Source organism: Bombus terrestris, chromosome 10, assembly GCF_910591885.1.
Source record: "Bombus terrestris chromosome 10, iyBomTerr1.2, whole genome shotgun sequence".
Classification (NCBI taxonomy): Eukaryota; Metazoa; Arthropoda; class Insecta; order Hymenoptera; family Apidae; genus Bombus; species Bombus terrestris.
In genome coordinates this window covers 10,285,853-10,308,469 of record NC_063278.1, presented here as the reverse complement: position 1 = coordinate 10,308,469, position 22,617 = coordinate 10,285,853, and the positions used below count along the sequence as shown (strand labels likewise).

Sequence of the window (22,617 nt, the reverse complement as noted above, 5' to 3'; positions counted from 1 at the left end):
AAAATTATTCATCTACCATCCACAATTAGTTTCAAACAAAATCTAATTAACATCAACCCAACATCTATATATATACCTTCTGTACCAGCGTATCTTCCTGGACATTTCCTTCAAAAGAACTGTAGATCACTAGAAAAGAAATTTACTTCAAAACACTTCTCAGAGATCGGTAACGAACCGATGGAGTACGATAAGGCCCATTTTCGAGGATCGGTAAGAAGGACTGTTCTTTGAAGTAAATCTTCGCGTTCCCTCGCTAGATCGTGCTGCAGGTACACGGGCCCCGCAGGTTCACTTATCGTTACCTACTTTATCGACGCGGAGTTAGCTGGAAGATGGTGTAGAATGGGCCAGCCGGGCCCCCTCGAGGGAATCGAGGCTCGATCGCAACGAAACCGGTTTTGCGCGGGGCGTGCACGGCAGATCTCTCGGTGGAGATTTGAATTTCACCGCAAAGAGCGGATCCTCTTCCTCTTTCTCGCCGCCTTCGCCTTTCTCCTCTCCGCTCGGCGAGGAGAAAAGGCTCGGGGCCTGGAATGAACGAAGGGTAGCCCAATGTTTCCTCGAGAGGTTCAGCCGTGTGTTTTCGCTCGCCGCCGCGTTTATACGCGCCTTCGAACGATTACACGCTCCTCCGGCGTGGATTTTTGACGGGCCCGCCTCGAAGACTCTATCTGACCAGAAGAATATTCTGCTCATTCCTTGTTATTCCCTGCACTGTGTTGTTCGACGAGTCACATCCAGTCAAGAGTGGAATCTATCGATGGATTTTGAGAACAGAGGGTTACGTATGTATATATGGAAGATGCTGGATAGAAAGGAGTGGATATTTGGTGTGATTCAAGCTCTCAGAGACAAGCTGCCCCGGGATTCTTTCGCTGGCCGAGTGTAAACGACACGCTCTTAAAATCTCACGCACGACAGGTGCTCCGGTGGCCACGCTGGGAGGGCCGACGCGTCCTCGAAATTCGGGCTCTCACACTTTTCGAGCATGCGCTCGTTAATCAGCCGTAAGGCCCTGCAAGTAACCTCCTTGCGGATGGTCCTTCATCGAGAACCTACTTAGTCTTTTAATGATGTACTTTCCAACAAACGATCAATCGAAGGTTCAATATAAAGCTTCTTGGAAATCTTGCCGTGTATTAAGTATACATTGTATCTTTTTTTACGTACGTATATTAGAGACATTTAAACAGTATCGTAGTAAAAGAGAACAATTAGGATAACGAATTAGGTTAACATAGTTTGTAAATTTCACTTTTAGAACGTTACTCGTTCCATTAACAAACATGCTTGTTATATGGGAGAATTTATCAACACTGTAAATGGTAAAAATGTCGTTAACGATATTAGCTCAATTATACAAGAGGATCCTCTGATGATAGCTCTACTTCCAAGATTCAAGCTGACGATTTTTTACTTTTGTATCGTTCTGTACTGTCTAAATCTGGCAAGTTCGTTGCTGGAAATTGCCACTGTCTGTAATCCGAAGGAGTTCCACGGATACCCTGGCACCCTCCACACGAAGACTTCGTACCGAATCTCAGCGCGGCACAGCAACGAGCCGAGTTTAATCTCTGCATAATCGTGCTCTCGAGGAGGTCGGCCAAGTAGAGGGGAGGTAGAGCTGGGTCCGGTAGTGGTCGTCGGCCCCTGGTGAGAGACTCTACCTCTCTTCTTCTTTGCGGCGGCTTCCCCACGGTGTCTACTCTCGTGGAGGGTCGTAGGAGGCCCACAGAGTGGGACGCCGAGTGGTTGATCCTGTGGAAAGGGAGTCGGGGGGAAAAGGGGACCCGATGCGGCTAAGACTAGAACTAGCGACGCGTTGTTGCCTCTCGAGCTGGCTAATCGCACGAATTTTCGAACGAAGCTCCAATCGACAATGTTAATCATACTTCGATGGTATTAGGATTCTCGAAACCTACCGGGATTTTTCAAACCATTGACCTAATTCCGATCACCACGTAAATGATTTTTAGATCTGTAGATGTTTGTACATCTGTCAAAATTTAGCGTTTTCAATTCGAATAACCATCATTCGATTCATTTCCAACTGCTATTATCATATTACTATTTCATTACTGTTATATTACAATCCCATACTAACTAAGCTTTAGTATTTTCAATAATTCAAGAGACTCGTTACGGTAATGGTAAAATTTTTCGAAATTTCGAAAAATTAAAACCGCCACGTAACTTAGATCGTAAGCTTAGACCCGCAAATAGCGAAAACTCTTTAATAAATTTATCGTATTTTATTATTCCAAATGATCGGAAATACTTTCATAATATTTGAAAGATGATGCGAAGTGGAGTAAACGCTTTATTGTTTACGGCATAGAGCGAACGCCGGCCATGTTGGATTCCTCTCGCTGCTGTAGATCAAAATTATAAGGCGGAACACGCTTCGGGACGTCCGTTCAGGATCCTCACGAGATACCACGCTCGGCTATTCTCTCCTCCCTCTTCGTTCTCGTGTTTTTCGCGCTCTTCTCGATCTCTTGTGGTTCGCCTTGCCTCCGCCGGTCCGTCAACGAAACGAGAGCGGCATCGATCCTGTTTCAGCTCGCATCCGGTGCCTCTGCTACGCGCCAGGCTGCTTAATATCGCAAGTTTCGAGAAACCATTCATTCGGCAGACGGGTCAGGTGACGAGTATCGCGTGTCACCGCGCCAAGTCATAGTTACTTTGCCCGCAAACCATCGAATAAGAGGGTTACCGCGGCTTCGCTACACTTTTTGCCACATGGTTCGATATGTCGAAGCGATGAAAGGGTAACAGGTGCTCCAGGAACATCGTAATGCTCGCTGTACACGAAACAATTGGTTTAATACGATATTCAATTGTAGCTGTTTCTGACATAGAGCTTCTTGCGGCTCTAGAAATATTTCTTCTAATTAATCTGTCTCTATTCGTTGAGTTTTCATATGTAGAATCGTCCGTTGCACAATTTTAAGGTAAATGGCGCTAAGAGGGAGTTGTTGGAAAGTGATTGTCGATATTTATTCTAATGACAGTAATTCATACTTCAAGGATACGTATGGATTTCTAGATTGATGCTAGGATATTGTGTAAGACGGTGACTGTATCTCAAGTTTTACTAATATTTTTTGTTGTAAAATCCCAACGATATTAGACTTTTGGTTGTAATGGTAGTAAGTAGATAGGTGTTAAACCCAAGTATATGCGCTTGATACAATCATTCGTTGTTATTAATAAGTGATATATTTAGACTTTATTATTCTGAGAGCGTTCTTACTATCCTGAGAGGCAATCCGTAATTGTTTCAAGCAATTCACTTTGGAAGTGGCTCGACGTAAATGGTATCGTTTCTTGCCCCATTGTCTGCCGCTAAAAGGCAGTTATGAAACATTCGGAAAGTAGGATATTTTGTACTCGTCGAAAGGTTTTTACAGCCAGGTACCGTGCCGTAATGCCCCTTGCCCATTAAGTTAACCGCACTCACCGTCTCGAAGAAGCATAAATCACAAGAGCAAAGGCCTTCCCTGAGTAGATACGGGTAACGACCAATTAACAATGAGCCTCTGTTCGACTTGGGTAACAATTATCTCCTAGATATCGATGAGTTTTCTTCGAAAACGTACCGCTAGATATCAACACGACCGACACAATTCAGAGAAACTACACGAAATCCGCCGTGGAAACGTTGATAACCAATGGCTAAGTGTCTCTTATGACGCAACTAACCACGAGGCAAAAAACGAAACGTTCTAAACAGAACATTCACCTTTTTTCCACTAATTAACGAAGGTATATATGTTCTTGTGTATTGGTTAATTGGCTACGATCAATTACACATTGACCAATTAGTGTTTCGAACGAGGCTGGCTATAGCCGGCATAGAAGGAAAGGAATATTATTCGGTTTTCGAAGCTTTCGAGAGCACTGAATCCCGGTGAAATTCATAGGGGAAATCGGTGTCGACCGGTGTACTAGGTTCGATATAGGAAACAAGTGTCCATCCGGTGTGCGCAATTCAAATCAGATCATGAAAGCCCGGATGATGAATTTCGAAGTGCAAGGCTGGTCTGTATCGTTCGTACCAGATGCTGTTTCCGCTATCGAACACGCGGTCTCGTCAAAAATATACCAAAAATCCGTGACTTGTTTCCACTCTGCAAAAACAGAGCTGAATCCCGGTTCTGCCGTTTCATGTCACTTTCATTTTAAAATCAACCAACGATACGAAATAAATTCATCGTAAAACGAATTCCTCGTTCTGTAATAGAGAAGAGCAGTTTAAGAATCTCATATCTAATCCCATTATCGTCGTCTTCCGTTAAAAGAAAAAAAAAAAAAAAAAAAAAAAAATAAGCAGAGAGGAAAGAATTCCATCAGCTGCATTCCAGCATCGTTCCACCAGTTCCTCTGGCGTATTTGTAAACAACAGTTCATCGAACGAGCGAGAAGCCGGCGCGGCGTCGTATTCGTTGCTCGAGCGAAATAGTTTCTCGCGAGCGGATCCGCGGCGAGCCGAGGAGGTCGAGGGAGATGCCTACTCTTGAGTCTAGGGCCCCAGCCATTTTTCCATGCAGCATCCACGAGCAACGGTCCAGTCGGGGGATCAGTGCCCCCACCTCGACCGCCTGTTGCTCGACCAGACATCCTGGACCCCGGCACGCTCATGTGGTGCCTTCCACCTAACTGGCGTTCCGAGCGGCCAGGTGAGGCCGCCGCGAAGTTATCTTGAACACACCTTAGAAGAGATAGGGCCCAGCCACGGAGGTGGGTTCCAGGCAACAATGACGCCCAGTTGAACTCGGCGAGTCGCCACACTCTTCGTGCTCCTGCAAACGCGGCCCGTGTCGTGTCACTCTGTTGTTTGTCGAAACTTCGATGATTACGAAACGCGAAGACAGGTGTATCGTACACGTTGAAGCTATCGAATCACCGTGTACCCGTACTCAGAGACGATCCTGGAAGAGACTCGCGTGTATGTAAAGAGAAAAGCGGTAGACTCCAGGAGAGAGGAAAAGGAATAACGACGCTTTTCGGCCAGCGAGTGTGTTTCTCGAAATTTCTCGTGGAAAACTTTCCCTTAAAATACGCGTGCATTTTCTCGTTCGACAGGAAATACACTTTGGTTACTCCGGTTACGTGGTTTTCAGTAAGGTTTCTCTAGTTCGTTCTTGTGAGCTATATAGGTGAATTTTTCGTTTCGTGCGCGATATCCCGTGTCGACTGCAGTGAACAGTAATACCTGGAGGAGGTGCGATGTGATCTGCCCGGTTTTCAGTGTTTTCTTTTCTATTTTTTTTTTTTTTTTTTTCGTGACAGCCGGGGGAAGAGGTGCGAGAAAACGGAAGGAAGATGTGCGAGTGCGGTGATGAGTGTGCCGAGGACACGATGAACAGGCAGCTGGTGAGATGTACGGATGATCTGTGAAATCCGATTCATCCCCATTCCGGATCGAAGCTGATGGTACGAGGCGAAGGAAAAGTTAAAAAGGAAAAGGGGAAACAGAATAAGCTGCGACAGAGTTAAAGTCAGCCGAAGAAAATTCTGGCCGATAACGAGCCTCGACCGCCTGAGATGGCCACCCTGGGCCTCTCCAAGGTCTTCATACTGGACAAGTACTTCACGGAGCTGCAGAAGTTCTGGGAGACCGAGAAGAAATTGCAAGGTACGCCACTGGCCATCGCTCTTGATCGTCCTTTTCGCGTTGAGCGCGCCGAGTCTCGTTTTCATGGACGATTTAAATGCAGCAGGCACCAAGCAGCAATAAGTATCATCGTGGTTTTGTTTCCTTCTCCGCTTGCTGTTACGAATTTCGAATGGCAGGAACGACTGAAACGATCCAAAAGTCCGATTAAGCTACACAAAAGGGAATAGGCAGTACAATAAAGCTGCGTTTATTAAAAGCGTATTTTTAATGGTCCTTCACGTGGTTAGAATGGATTTTCTTTTTTCCGTGTTTCATTTCTGACTCTCTCGTGTCCTTTTTTATGCCACCGTCAAAGCCCTTTCCGCCTTTATTCTCCGCTCGACGTCATTCAACGTTAAAATCGTAACCAAGTTACAAGTGGCTACCCTTTTTACGACGGCTGGCTATCGTATTTTCAAATTGACAGAGTTTTTAACGACCCAGCACAGGTGAAATAGGTAAGGGGCGCCCCACGACGAATACTACGCCCCTGTTCACCTGAAAACGAAGAGCCGCGCGGCTAGTCGTTGGAGAAGTTACCTGCGTTTTACAGTTAAAACAGACCTCGCGGTTTCTCCACGTTGATTGCCTCCGCTGCATACTTGCCACCGACCGGACAGGTTCCTTTACCAGGAAAACACGGAGAATTTTCCTATTACGAGGCTTCACAGCCCTGTCATTCATACCTTTGAATCCGTGTTTGCTTTATTAACTCGTTTGCTCGAGAATGGCCATTAGAAGATTCATTAGGGGTTCACCGAGAAAACGTGTTTTTTTTCCATACGACTCGTACACCAAGTTTAAACACTTATAGTTTACTTTGAGGATCGTTTTAGACTTCCCTCTCAATAATGTTTTAATAATCTCGTTGCTCTTTTATTCGTACAGCTCGTGATTACCTCTTGAATAGAATTTGAATACAGGTACAGTTACATAGAGAACTTACGACGGTTCGAGCGTAAAGACATAGCATGTTTTTCTGTAGGATACTCTATTATTCTAGAATTTATACTATGTGTGTAATTCGCACCACGCAATTTCCTCGATGCGACAGAGATTAAAATTTCCGAGTATTACCTCACTTTGCCCGCTTATACGCTTTCTACGTTCCGCAGCATTTCGCGCCCCTTTTTTCCTCCGTTACTTTCCTTTTTCTTTCCACCTCCACGCTTGCCTGTTTATATATAACTGTATACGTTTCCAGGTTGGTCTCGTGCATTTCTGCAGTCCGTGCAGTTAACGAAATTTATTATCTCATCACGGTTTATTTCCCTTCCTCCTCGTGATAGCAATCGTAATTCTTACTTTATGCATTAATCCCCCCCGGGGGCATATTGTTTCCTCTCATAAACCACGCACTGAAACATTAAATGCTTTATCATCGTTTCACCCATCATTTCTTATGCTATCCGTTAAACGAGCAAGAGAAGAAAATAGTGGGAGGCGGAGGAGGAAGAAGAAGAGGAAGGAAGAAAAGGAGGAATAAGAGAAACGAGACTCTGTGAATCATCAACGGTGGACTCTTTCACCGTGTTCCTTGCACAACTTGCCCTCGTCACGATTTCTTTTCTTCTCTTTACCCGAAATACCCTCTGCTCGACTCTCTACTCTCGGCCCCCTTCGCTCTCACGCCCACGCATCTCCTGTCGCGCGTCTTGTTTACGTCCAGAAGGCGAAAAACCTTTTTTTCTGCATCGTGAGAACTCAAAGGCGCCAGACTCTGATACCGATTTCCGTTATTAGGTAACTTCGACCAGTGATTGGCCAATCGAGCCTCGCTGGGTTACCTTCGAACACGTGCACGGTACAGAGCGATGAAATTTATGGCCGTTGCCGTAGACTGTGGCATTCACCGTTCGGCGATGCTGACGGCCTGAGATCGTGTCGCTGATTGTCATCGGCGCGTCCTTAATTTCCTCTAACGAGACTGCAGGTGTCTTCGATTTCTTTAGAACGGACAATGAAATATTTTTTAATTTATATGTTTATAACTTACAATCTTTATATCTTACAACTAGCTAAGAAGAATGATAGTTCGGTAGAGATAGTTAGAACGTTTAGGGATATTTGCAAGTACTCGATGACAGAGGAAAGTATAGTCGAGGTGTTCGTGGAAGTGAGTAACATCGACTAGGTTTTCAGAGGAGACCGATACGGTCACAGGGAATGGGCCGTCGATTGCACGATCGCAATTACGTGGATAAAGGCGTCTGGATCTTGAATAGAAGTGAGATAGAATGAGGACAGGAAACGGTCACGCGGCCTCCGGCTTCGTAATTATATTTCTTGCAGGAAAGCACGCATAATTGTCCTCGGGACGTGAGAGATCCCTAGAGATATCGTTACATTGTACCACGTTATTCAGGAATTATCTTGCGGAGTAATTAGTATCTAGTTTTTGTTGCGTCATTAAAAAGCCTGTCGATTCCTCGGTTTTTTTTTCTTCACGATCATTAAAGGTTGCTCGATCGCTTTTAAAGAACTTATCGGTTCAGATAACGATGATTCGAAACTTCTGTTCCTATCATAGACACGATACATTTTTACGTATCTTTCGGAATACGTTAAGATAGTTGGAATTTTTCAAAGCCTTTTTCTACGAAATTTTTTGCTAGAACTGGTTCTAATGGCTAGCGCGGAACGTATTCCGAGGGCCTCTGGTTGAACCGCGTAGCCTTGAGGGTCGTTAACGATCGCTTTCGGCAACCGGTCGAACGCTCGCGTTCTCGTGACCTTAAGCCACAGATCCCTCCGGGCGAACGACGTTCTCCATATTGGTCCATCTTATCCTCCATTCGTTTTCTTTCCCCTCGAATTGATAGTAATATGAGAAAAATGTAACAAGTGACAAAAAAGAACTGAACGTTATATCCGTCGCAAAAACTCGACTGTACAGTTACCACAAAATAGATACCAAAACCACCGTGTGTCCTATCAATCTCATTCCCATTCTATCAAAACCTATAGAAGCCGCTATTCCATATGACATTTCATAATATCATGATCTTTTATTTCAACTTGATCAAATAGCGGAGGTATCTAGGCATTAGACCTCTTGTACGTTTATTTTTTACTTTATTTGTACAAATTCCAAAAGATACGATTATTAGATCAAATAAATACAGTAAAAGATAATCGATTTACACTAAATGTTATCTAATGACCAACAGAGTACGTACACGTTATTTTTTTCTGGCATTCCAAAATATCTAAAATACATAGATAAATCTAAAAATAAAAAACGTTATCTTACTCCGAGCCTAATAAATTTCTTCTCAAAGAGGTTAACCAAATATTATCTACTTCTGAAGCAGTTCTACCAACCCAGAGAACCACTTGGAATCTCCACACTCGTTCATATCGAAAAACACAAGGTTCAGTGAGCAAGGGTCGATCTGTTTATGTTCAACGAAGGACATTATATTCGAAAGGAAGATTCTCCGTGTCCTGGTGGACTCCCTTGACCTATCTTCGAAAGTTGTCGGGACGAAGTTCATGGCGGAGGGGACTACTCCTGGCCTGGACTCCTGGCAATCCTCTCTCGCTCGGATTTATGCGGGGCAACGGCCTAAGCGAATGTACATCCACTGCAACTGTCCAGTCCCCGCTGGCTGGTGTATACCACGTGCGCACACCGACGCGACCAGGTAAACACGAGCGCGCATTGTGCCTAGTATTATGCTAGCAACCATCTCGAGATCCGTTGAAGGTCTCAGACGGATGTTTTCGAAGTTGGTATTTCGTTTGAGGAAATTTAGAAATCGCCAGATGTAATTAGAATAATTCAAAAAAGTTTGGGGCACGGAAATTACTTTCTTAGATGAAAGGTTGGTTTAAGCATGAATCAGAAAATATAAAGGGGGAGATATGTAAAAAGTTTGAAATTGATGTTACGATGTTTGCGAAAGTTTGCAAGTTATCAGGTATAATTAGAATTGAGATCTTGAAATATTTGATAAGGTTTTGGTAGAAATTGGCTTCTTGAGTTCATTCGATTTTCGAAACTTCCAAGTATATTGGATGTTTGAGAAAGTTTGAAAGTTATCAGCCGCAATCAGAATTGGACCTCGAAACACTAGAAACGATATTGGGGATCTATTTCCTAAGCGAAAGTTTGATCTCAGTGCCAGTCAGAAAATTCCAGAAAGAATATCCGATATGCAAAGTTCCGGCTCGTATTTATATTGCCGCATTCGAGGGAATTCTGGAGATTTTGGAAGCCTGGGGAGCAGGTTTCCAGTCAAATCTCTAGTCTACGCGCACATAGGAAGATCGTAGAAGTTGGTTTGCACAGATGAACATCTAGGATTTACGTGATCCTGAGTTATAGAAGTTGATTAGCGAGCATAAATAGCGGTACATTAAGGTCAATTTAGCCAGTGGATTTGGTCAAGATTGCACGAAGCGTATGCGCATAAATTGCCGAGCATTAGAGGAAGCTAGGTCACCATCTGGGCTACCTTCTAACTCTTTTTTGGAACCGTTCCCAGGATGTTAACGTTACGGCGAACGCGGGTTTAAACAGTGAATTTCAAATTGCTGTTGGAATAAAAGTAACAGCGAGTTTCAAATTCAAGACGGTGTTTCTGTTTTTATTCAATTTTAACTATGCTCAGGAGGCTGAGGCATACTCGAGGAACACACGATCGAACTACTTGAAAGCTCACTAAGCGAGAGAATCGTGTGGCTATCGTTGATAGTCTGGCGAACCTGCACACGCGTACACGGCCAATGATACTCGTGTGTTGGTGTATTTTTCTCCGTTCAGGTCGCCTTAAGAGGCGCTCATACCGAAAATTCAACGTCTTCGACGGAACTGAATAATTAACTCTTCGACGTTTCGAAATTTATAGATGGGAACTGGAAAGATATCCTCTTAGATACAGGTCAACTGTGGAGAGGTTTTCAGAGGATTGCAGAAATGGAGCGCTTTTCCAAAAGCTCGAGATGATGATTAAGAATTCTGTAACGATTAATTATTTGGCTCAAGTTATGTAGAAATCTAACAACTCATAAAATGATAAAAAATTTGTTAAGCACAATACGGATCTTATAATTTTGTAGTTTTTATTTTGCAAAATATTACCAATCCATAGAACAACTTTTACGTTGTATAATTATTAAAATTACCAAGCCATTGCATTTTAAGCTTATATTTATTTTGCAGAAAACTTCCAAATGACATAATAACTATACTACTCGCTATTAAATAAACCATCACAAAACATTGTAAACCAACAATAAGAAATAAAATATATTCGATAGAAATAACGCTAACTAAAAATTAAAATATTCAAATTAAATTTACTCAATTTCAGTTCATCGAGAGTTGGTGACTGTCTGTAGAGTTTAGGAAATTTAATCGTCTGGGTTGCTATATATAAATAACCAGATTAAATTTTAATAAACGTCGATTCAATCAAATATACACGGTGGATTGAAATATATTCAATCAAATCTAAGTATTCAATGTACCTGCTTACAAGGGATGTTTTGTAATTTCTAATTTCTCAGTTCGGTCAACACAGTAGGATCGTACGAATAATTCCATGAATTAAATATTCCTTCCCTCCTTATAAATTCCTTCACGCCAAACCATTACACCTACCACCAACTACGATACCGAGAAAATCAATAAAATCCATGAAATCGTCGCGTGTCTTGCATTTCGTCCGATGTTTGTCGTGTTTTCCGGTTTGATAATGTTACACGTGCAAGGCTGTTACATTTATTGCTCGCAGTGATGACGTGCGTCGCAGATATACATTTTTAACGGTAGCCCGACGACAAGGTGAAATTAAGAAGTAATTAACGCGCGTCATATTTGTCCACTTTAATACTTTGATACGTCCACTGTGGCGTCATTTATTTCGTTCTCGCGTGAAAAAGAGACGTCTCGTTTCATACACAGAGACGTCTCCTTTAACGTCATGGATCCCGGAAGAAATGGCGGAGGAAGCGAGCAACACGGTGGCACAATTAGGCTATTTTAGTGAAAAAATCCGGTTATTCCGGGTTCATAAAGTTGCCGGTTTATCCGCGAATTTCGTCGTAATTTCGCATTATACCGCAGGGAAACCCGCGCCACCGGACTTCATATAATTCCGTCGTTTCGCTTAAACGCTTTGGCGTGTCCAGCTTTCTTAAATCTTGTTTACTAGATTCTTCGTGCATAAGCGCGCGTTGCTTTTAATAATTCCGACCTTCCGCATCTGGTAAAGTAACTTGTTGCAAATGAAATATGCAATTCTAGACGTCACTGTGTGCCTTTCGACTTTACTTTCGTTGTCCTTAAAATGCTTATTACATCGAAACTAACGGTAACAGCCTTTTCTTTTATATATGTATATGTATTACATTTTGTAGCAAATTCTTTTTCTTTGTTACGATCTCTTTTTTTGAATACAAAGTAAATTAAGTTAACTTTGGGTACGATACATTGATAAAGTAAGACCAGTTAATTAATAGCATTTGAAAGTACATTTCAATTTTTAAGAAAACTACAGCCGACACAGCAAGACCTAAATCGTTCGAATTGCACGTAGTATAATTGTAAATTATCATCAACAAATCAACCGAATCATTTTCAAATATAACCAAATCAGTTTCAAACTACGAAATCAAATGTTCGCACGGTCAGAGAATGATCGATTTCTCCTATGTGTGGAGGACCCTTAAAGGTAGAGAAACAGCCTGGATTAACCTGCATCTGATTAGACCCCGAGGTTGAGCTCGGCCTCTCTCACATACATACAGAAACTCGTCCATCTCTTTCTTCTTCTGAGCTCCTTTGTGTATCGACGCTAGCCAGCGTCAAGGAGGAGTTTCGGTTTCACTCGAAAGGTCGTGAAAAAGGTAGCCATCGACGCGTATCCGTCGACTTTCTTCGACTTCTCGGAAGGTACACACATTCCCATGGTTCGACGTCATCGTTTCGCGTGAGATAATGCACGAGCCCCACAAGTCTGTCTCATGCCCGCGGAAATTTGTGGCCTCTCAAGATCACGCTATCTTCTTCTATCTTACCCACGACAATTTTGTTTTCGATCGTCTTCCCAGGTTCGTAGTCTCGTCTCCAGTTACCAGAATTGTAAGATATTTTTCGTTTGGCCTGATCCCTTCTCTCATGTTGTCCATTGTCCACGATGGTTTTTCATGTTAAAGTAATTACTTCAAGAAAAACTCTACATCTTTTCTTTTATATACCTGTGATCTGGAGATCGCTGTTACGAAGAGAATAGAATTTAGTGAAACAAAAATATTAAAAAAAAGGAGAGGTCCATATTATTGTGTCCTTGAATATAAATGTCGTTTTGGGTTACAAGGTCTAGAAACGAAAGAGTAGATTTCTGTTGCTGTTTCTTGTACCCTTCAGCTAGAGCTACACACCAAGGTTAACTTTTTCGTAATGTTTTTCGCCATAAATGTATGAACGTGCTCCCTATTATATTCTATTGTATTGTAACACTGAAAGAGGGAGGATCTGGATTAGCATACACTATACCTGTACTTATTTCAATATATTTTTCTATTACAAATTCATCCACTCGTTCCTCTATCAGTCAACCTCAACATTTCAAACTCGGAGTAAAAAAATGCTACTTAACTTTTAATGGACGCGTGTTCGTGAGTATGGTGAAAAATTTGAGATAATGGGATCGTTATGAGATGATCCGTCAGAATGGATCCATGAATATTTTCTCTTCAAAGAAAAAAAAAGCAAGGGAGAAAGAAACTCGCTCAAGTGCAAAAAAACCTTTTGCAGTTAATAAAAAGTTCTAATTCTTCAAAGTTAATACTTGGAAGCTTTCAAAGAGACGCTATGCTCTTTTTACATCCTTTCGAACAAGAGTAAACCGCCGAATTACAGGGAACTTGAAGCGTACTGAAAGTTTCGCCCCGAAACCACCCGTTTCTCCGCTTACCAGCGTTTTCCGTGGCATCGTTTTTTTCCCTGCAACCCCTTCTTGCCATCCTCCAATTAAAATTTTCGTTCTATTTGCCCCGGCTCGACCGGCGGCTAGAAATTTCGATTTCGCCTGGCGCGCGGCCGCCGTAAAACGCTTTTATCCCCTTTCTCGCTTCTCCAGAGTCTTTTTTTACTCGCTTTACCCTCGTCGTTAGTTCGGTCTTTCCACCGGTTGAAACTTCACTCGTGGCTCGATTACGTTTTTTTCCCGAGGTGGCTTTTCGACTCTTTTCGTTGTTACGCGTTAATCGAGTAGCAACCACGTGTAAAACCGATTACGTCCGATTTTAACCGTCTAAACTCTAAAACTACGACATTGTCGCGTTAAATCTGTTGTTCTAAGTTCACGAAATTGTTAAAAATTCGCCAAATTAGAAAACAATATAAGAGTTCGTGTATGAAAATATAAAAGCTTCGTCTTATGCAACGGGGAAAGAAGGAACGTGCCTCGATTCGATGATTGAATTATATTTGACTCGCGTTTGAAGGAATGAAGCGGTTTCTCCATGGAGGAATGCGAGGTATCCCGTTCAATCGATTCGTCTTCCCTCTTATCTGACCGGTCGCGTCGAACAGCTGTGTTTAAGATAGTCTTCGCTGTTTCCATTCTCTTTTTCTTCGCACTTTTCGTTTCTTCGCCCTTCGTTCTGAATTTCTCGAATACTCGTCTTACCAAGATTTCGTGATTACTCGAGTTGAAACAGATTATGTCTTCTCGGTATTATCGAATATCGAAGCATTTTAACCTACTATCGTATAACGTATAACTATACGGAGCATGAAACTGCTGTACACTTTGAATTTTACTTCGTAGTTTGGAAGTTTTAATTCTGAGCTCTTATCGATCTTTATCATAGGCGACGCGTTCACTTATGAAAAATAATATTAGCCAAATTTTCACACACTTCTTTCGTAATTTATTTTATTTCTTGATGAATATAATCTTCAAATAATCCCGGAGAAAAAAAATTAAAGTTTACAAATCATCAATTTTTCTCTGCACATCTTCTATAGATCATTTTATAATAATTAAATTTATAACTAATTTTTATCATCCGAATTACACAGTTGACGAATCATCTGTCAATCAATAGCGATGCTACGATACTATGTATCTAATACGATACTATGTATCTAATATTTCTTCATATTTTTCATCCCCTAAATTTTTTTTTTTATTAAGAATGCTAGAAATATACGTATATCACGTGGCAAGGCGCGCATAAAAGGATCGATTTCATGGCGCGAATGTAGTTTGAATTTAAATAAGACGCGATAAACGAGTAGTTGGTCCCGATCATATACATAACGTGTCCCTAGTCGCGGATAAAAGACGGCGCCGCGCGTTCTTTCCCTTCGTTTCGCTCCGCTGTTCTTCATCGTTGGTAGATGACTCGTCGTCGTGCGGTGAGTTAACGCGAAGAGGGTGTAGACGGCCGTGAGAAGAAGAAGACGAAAAAGAACCTGTTTTCTCCGAACGAGCATTCAGCCCCGAAGGTACCTGTTCGCTTTAATTCCGCCGCAGTAGGACCTGCTTCTCGTCTGGTGTATACCTGCCAGGCCCTTTTCGTTTGTCTCTTCTCTCTTTCATATACAATCCACGTCTTCCAATCGAAAGGCGTCCCCGACGTTTAGAACGATCTGTGGAAAGTGGCGAGGATAATTAATCATCGATACGATGCATCCTCGTCGATTTGACCTGTCTCTTGCCCGCCTTTTGTTCGACGCTTTGACTTTGGGAAAAGTTATATTAGGTATGGTTATTCGAATGATCGTATAGAAAGTGTTAGATGGTTACGGGATATTGTTTATTATAGAAGAATTGTTTTATTAGCTTTTCGATCCGCTACGGAAATATATAAAAGATTGTGCGTCGATAAAATAGTTCATAGTGTTAAGAGCTAGTTTATCGAATTTCCATCATTCTCTTGTCGAATCGTCTGTTCTGTTTCCTGTCTGGCTTTTATTACACGTTTCGATCGAGGAAACAGTTGCATTAACCCATGACTGCTGGATGTTGCAGGAAGTGTTGGATGTTCATAGAATCTCGTTTATCGAAGTATTATTTTATTTGGCTGTAGTTCTACTACAAAAATATAAAACATCGTGTGCCGATAAAGTATTTGATAGTGTTAAAAGCCAGCTCATCCAAGTACTATCGTTTCCTCGTTGAATTGACCGGTGTTTTCGAGAGCGGTATTTCGGGAATTCGCGTAAATTTTTCACGAAAGCTTGGGTCACGATCGGCTGGCCAATCGACTGCCGTCTAAAAGGGATTAATTTCGTGCGGCATCTCGATCGGTCATCGACGAATTTCCGTCGATTGGTATCATGCTATTCCTGTCAAGTATCGAGTCGAATGTAAAAAAATGCACTTTTTTTCCCATCCAAGCTTTTGCGCCGTTTTAAAATACATTTTGACCGAGAGCGTACACACAATGCACCCTACGGGAATCAAGATCGTTCTAGTATCGTTTTCGATCGACGAAAGCGACTGAAAGTGCTCCCTGTGCAGTCGAGTTTCATGGATCGCGATGCATTTAGCTCGCAAAACGGCCCACTAACTTTTACCTCATTGTGATATACGATCCATGTCCCGCCATCCTGCAAACTCTTCTTCACCTTCTCTGTTCATGCTGTTAGAACTTCTCTCTACCCCTACTCCACTCGACGACCCGTCTTTTTGGTCTTCCGACTACTTCCTGTTCTCTTCTCCACTGAACTTCTCTTTTCGCTTTTGTTTGTCTTTGGTTATCTCCTTTTTTCCGCGTTAGTTACCCTTCTTTTACTCGTTCCCCGCTCCCCTTTCTCCTTAGCTTTCCTCTCGTTCTCTCAGTTTCTTTGATATTTACTCTTTCTCTTTGCCGCTACTTTTCGCTTCTCCGACTTTTTTCTAATTTCTTCCTCGCTTTGATTCCATCTGTTTTTTAGTAGATCTATATTTTTCTTTGATCCTCGTGTTCTTTGTTCTTCTCTTGCTTTGGCTCGATTTCTTTCGCCTTTACTGTATTTTCCGCTCTTTACCCCCCTTTCAGCTATTTTCCTTCTCTTCGCTGTTTTAGCCGCAGTTCATTTTTTACTCCATCCGTCTCGTTAGTTTCCTTGGACCTCCTCGGATTTTCTTTTGGATCTTTGTCTTTTTGATCTCTTCCTTTGAATCACGGACTTTCTGGTCTGCCATAATTCGTTTATGGAGACAGTTTCTCTCTTTGATCCAACGTCTGTTGTTTCGCTTTATGCGACCGGTTCCATTGGCGCCTGTGATAACCAACTTCCGGATACGAGATTAGTTGCGTAACAGGCTCGCAGACTTGGAAATAAGTTATTTAACGGCGGCTCGCGGATCGGTACGCGCGTTGCATTATTTACACGGAGGTCTCGCGTCTCCGATTCTCAGACATGCGATAGTATCGGTATTCGATGACAGTGTCTGCTCGATAATCGGCATTTCCAGACACGAAGAACGCTGTAGCCACTAGCAATTCTAGCTCGAATAAATTGTCAACTTTTTTCATATACTAGATTCCAGATAAAAATAACAACGCATATATTGACACTTTATGCCAGAACCATGAATATTCAAATTTCTACCTTTTTTTTTCTTCATGATTCTATAATGTAACAAGAATGTATTTTAGTGAAAATAAGAATTTTCAGGATTTGTAGTACACATAAAAATAGCAGGCAGAGATTAATGTAGAAATACGTGTATTTTCCATTTGTAAGTTTGATAAAAGACAAGAATATATTTTAGTGAAAATAAGAATTTTCAGGATTTGTAGTACACAGTAAGTAAAATAGCAGGTAGAGATTAATGTAGAAATACGTGTATTTTCCATTCGTAAGTTTGATAAAAGGCGTTCTTTAACGGGCATCAAAAAGCTTCCCGGCTAAACGGAGAAAAAAGAGGGTCGAACGAGTCCCGACCTGCGTCGCAAGCAAAGATGAATGAAAATGGCCAAACCCCTGAATCCTCTGAATGAGTCAGAGGCCGCAGTGAGCGAAAAGCCAAGTGTACGAGCACTATGGTGGTGATTTTCACGTGGCCGCTCGTAAATCCTAGTTTCTCGTGTGCCATAGTTCGAAAGGGGGTGATTACTTCTTCGAAGCTGGTGACTCGTCGAAAGTCACACTTTCTTGGCCTGACGTTCGACGCGTCGCTTTATTCCCGCTGGAAACCAAGAACTTTTTCCCTCGCATAATGTTTCTCGCAGAGACATAGAAAAAAAAAAGAGAAAAGAGGAAAACAAAATGACAAGAAAGAAAATAGAGAGAGAGAGAGAGAGAGGAGAGAGAAAGAAAGAGAAAAAAAGAAGAAATGGACGGTTGTTCCTTCCAGCCTGTTTAGGCGGCGTCGTTGCGAGTTTTGCGAAAAGAGAGAATGGCACCTCGTGGTTTTACTTCTTTTTCCTACTTTTCCAAGAGAGACGAGCAACGTTGTGTCTGTCTGGCACGCTTGCTTTCTGTCTTCTCTGCTTCCTTTCTCGCGGGATTGCTTCCTCTTCTCGTGAATAACTCGCGAGGATCTCGGTATTCCCGGCGCGAACGCGACTCTGTTTGCAGACAGCCGTCCACTGGGTACCGTTAATCTAAGACACAATAGCGGAGATGTTGAAGCGAGACCTCGAGATCGAGAATCTGTCACGAGCGTGCAATCAGGTCCGTTGACAGGTGTGTCGTTTCTCTATGACCTTCTGACATTCGATCGACAGCTGTCTTTCACAGAACGCATCAAAGGCTGATGAAATAAAGAAATATCCACTCCTCTCACTCTTTTCCTGCCAGCTGATCGGTAGCGTGTCGAGTGAACGTTGGTCGAAGACCTAATTTCAGGTGGACTTTGTATTCGATTTTGGAGTAGTATAACGAAGTCTTTCTCACATAATATTTTCTAATATGGGAAGATGTGGCAGATTTCAGGTTATTAAAATTATGTCTTTTCAACCATTCAAGCTTTATTTTTACTTATTTTCACGATTGCGGTGTACATGTACAATTCTGTGATACAATGTGAATAGAATTATGTATAGGTATAGTATTGGTGTATTAATTGCTATCAAGTCATATGCGTTCTTACTTGCTTCGTGTATATTCAGAAGATCTTTATCTTTTTGCTTTTTTGTACTAATCACGAAAACGTTACACGAGCCAAATGATCGTTGGCCGAGGTATAAACCTGATAAAAAAGTCAGCCTAGCAGGTTGGCTGTAATAATTACATAGATGAGAGAACAGGTGTTCTTTGAAGTGTATTTTTCACCTTAATACACCAAAGGAAAAAAGTAAAGCAGCTGTCAGCAAACTTCCTCTTGCAGTTATCCGCTAATCTCCCCATAGTTCTATTTCTCTAAGGAATTAAATTCTTAAGATGCCAGACATTTGTCGTTAGACACTTTCGAGCTCATTTCGAGCAGACATAAGCTCGATTATAGCTCAGGCGGTTCTTTTCAACGAAGGAACAGGCTGTTATCTGAATTTTCCATCGGCTTTCGGGGGAGATTAGACGGCGTTTCTCCGCGGGACGGGATATACTGGTTTCTAATCGGAACATTTAGAAAACGAACACGTTCGCTCGCTATGACAAATCGACAGCGTATCTGTGTGCTGCGTAAACTACGGAACCAGGCGCTCGTGTCCCATATTCGTGAAACCAGTCGAACTGGTATCCGTTGAAAAGAGCCTTTTAGTGTTCCACGTTGGCGATTCCTCGATTTTCTGTAACGCGAATACCGCGATAACGAGTCTGATCGATGAGTTCGGAGAATCGGGTGATTAGAATTAGCTGGTAGTTTGTCTCTCAGACGTTCCAACCATTAGGGACAGCTTAAGCTATAGATAAGGAGAAGAAGAAGAAGAGTTGTTTGTAATTCAAATTTGTCTTGCTTTAGGAAATTTACGAGCTATTTATAATTTTAAATCATAAGAATTCGGTTTCTTAATTAATGCTTGTTTGGCAAATCGGGCATCTAATTTTATATCAATTTCAAAAATTTTTCAAATTCTTATTTATTGGACATTTTTACGTCGTTAAGATAGAAATTTGTGTAAGAAATTTTTAACGTTCCAGTTTCAAAGCTACTTAATTTGTTTGTTGCTACTTTAGTAGCAAAATCTGTCATTATTTGAATATTCAACAATCGACTATGAATAATTTTTGTTAAACGAAGTCCATCGCTTATGGCATGCATATCTGAACAACACGAACGGCTGGTTTTATCATAATATTGTCTACTAGTTTCATACGACGGGGAAAATCAATAGAGATCTATCAACGAAGATCATTAATTAGTAAAAAAGGAGAAACCAAAAATTCTACTCCTTTGAATCACTTCATCCTAATGAAAGGGGGAAACACTGTAGATGGTCTCCCATTCATTCTTCCGCGAGGAATCAGCCAACCCATCGTTCCACGCATATCGATCCATACTGTACATTAACGAGCTCGCAGAATATTATCATGTGGCGCTATTATGAAGCTAAATGAATAATTCCATGGGGCACGATCAATGGCTAATGACATGGGAACGAGTGGCGAGGAATTTTTCAGGATCGACCCGATTACGTGACGCATACAATTTTCACGTGAAATATTCACGTGGACACACTGGGTAGCGTGTTCGCGCGCTAAGTACATTTTCCATAGGGTTGGGCTATTAACGAAACGGGCTCGTTCGTTGCACCTTTAGCGGCCGGCTAAATTGCCTATAATGTGGACACGGTGGAAAATTCAAGCGGAAACGCGGGGCGAAAAGTAGAGGCCAGGTCCTCTCTCGGCCATTTCACGTATAGAAATAATTCATTTAGAAAACGAGGCTCGGCCTCGAATTTGCGAGCCGCTGTTTGCCATGGCGCTCGCGAAACGTGCAATAACCCTTTTATCGGCGCCAGAGAGAGCGCACCCTCGTTTGCCAACCACCCAGCGCGCATAACAAACATCCCCGACTCCCAACGATTTTTGCCAGCCTATCGACGAGCTTTTCGATTGGGTAAATGTTCTTTGGACCCTTGAAAATTTGGTTCTCGCAGGTGATTTGCCGCCCCTATGAATTTTGATTTCGATTGTTTTCGTTCCCGTGAATATATTAACTCTTTCGTATTTGCGGATGTTGTATGAAATAACGTTCGTGCGTATCTTCATGGGTTTAGATAAAAATTAACGACTCAACGTGGTTGGTTATCATATGCTTTGGCCTTATTCTGGTTTCAATAAATAGAAGGATGTAAATGTTTCACGAAGCTTCGAAATTGAAATGAAATTTGATTGATTTTAAAGACCGAATAATTATGACACATACTGTTCGAATAATCTTGTTTTTATATTTGAGAATGTCATTTATAATAAACTCTCTTATCGACATCGGTATTAAACAGGAGCAAATTAAATTGGGACATCCGATTAAAAATGTAACAATTCTTATCAATTAACATTTCCATCCAATCGTTCTTATCGTTTCTACCGAATCGTTTTATTAATCATTCTCCTAATAATCAAGATTCTTCCGTACAGTGCAGACAAAATTTCCTCTAAAACACTTCCCAGCGTTTTTTTTCTAAGAAACTTCCATCGATTCTGAAATTTCTAAAATCGAAATTACAAAACATGCACAGATCTAACGTAATCCGTTGTGTTGCAGATGCCTCGTCGTCGAACGAAGCGGTGCATCTCCAGCAACGTCTGAGGAGCTTGAGCACGGAACTGGTGACCCTGAGGAACCGGCTGCACGTGAACCAGCCGCCGAACAATTCAGGGCCGAACAGTGGTGCATCGGCGCCCCTGTCAAAGAGCCCGGAAAAAGGCGGCGTTCCGTCGTCTCCGGCGCCCGCTGTTCCACCGAGGACCACGCTACCGCTTTCCGGCACACTGCCCCACGGCCTCGGTCATCCTTCGGGGCACACGCTGACGGCGTCCGCGATCGTCCATCCGCACGTCAATCACGCCGGCGCGAACACGCTCAGCCACAACTCGACCGCGGCTAATAATTTAATATCCGGTCAGTATGCTGCGGTGCACGCTGTGCACGCGTCCTGGCGAATCTCGATGTATGGTCGATGCAGGACGCTGCATTACTACCGTACTGGGGATTCGCTAGGAAATGCGTGCAACTGGGTGATTCTGGTTTACAGAGAACAGGTTGAATCTGGTGATGTTGATATTGGATGTGAATGTGCGTGTTTTTGCAAGTTTTAAAATTACGTTTGGCAATCCTAGTACAGGACAGTTATTGGACTTGGTTCAGGATTTTTATATAGTTTTATGACACTTTAAAATGGTAATGAGCATGGAATTTTTCGGAATTTAAGATCAGTTTGAAGATTATAATATTGTAGACAAGTCGAGGAATATTATTATTAGGCGATATACGATGACAGCGCAGATGAGAAATTTTTGATAGGATCTGAGACGAGTTTAAAATTTGTGGTTTAGGAAAAATATTGAAAAATAGGAAATATCGTAGCTTTAAAATTTTAAGATAAGTGTGAATGTTATATCATAGTAATATCAACAGGTAATTATATTACTTTCGAGCCAGATTCTCGTTTCAATCCGATGTCTTTATTACCGAGTTGATCAAACGGCGAAAACTACGGTTCATCTATATTTTTATCCATCAAGCGTTCGTTACATTATCTAGTGTTCCATCATGATCACTCATTCTACGATGAAATTTACGTAACTCTGTCGGATAAGGCTATAATCAAGCGACGAGTTCTGGCGATTATTGCGAATTAAAACGGATCATGCTATATATGTAAATTGTAACTGTCCACAGTGGATCGTTCATGTGAATATCCATCGAGTTCGTTCCGAGCTCGTTAATATTTAAACGGCGCGTAATATCGTCATTACGTTAATTCGCGATACGTTAGAGCGCAGGCGAGTGCAGCCTTTTCACCCCCTGGATTGGCGAAGGTTGGATGATATTTTAAATAACCAGAGTTCGAAGCTCTACCCGCGAAATCATCGGAACAGTAAACGCGTCTGT

General features: G+C 42.0%; 1 protein-coding gene across 2 annotated transcripts in view; it reads left to right on the top strand.

Moving 5' to 3' along the window:
* Window positions 1-22,617, top strand: part of LOC100643333 (unconventional myosin-IXb) — a 90,649-nt gene that overhangs the window by 56,322 nt on the left and 11,710 nt on the right. For both annotated transcript variants that reach the window (XM_048409595.1, XM_020864982.2), the window contains one exon: window positions 21,268-21,624. In XM_048409595.1, the coding sequence (XP_048265552.1) occupies window positions 21,268-21,624 (357 nt within the window). The remainder of the gene's footprint in view (window positions 1-21,267; window positions 21,625-22,617) is intronic.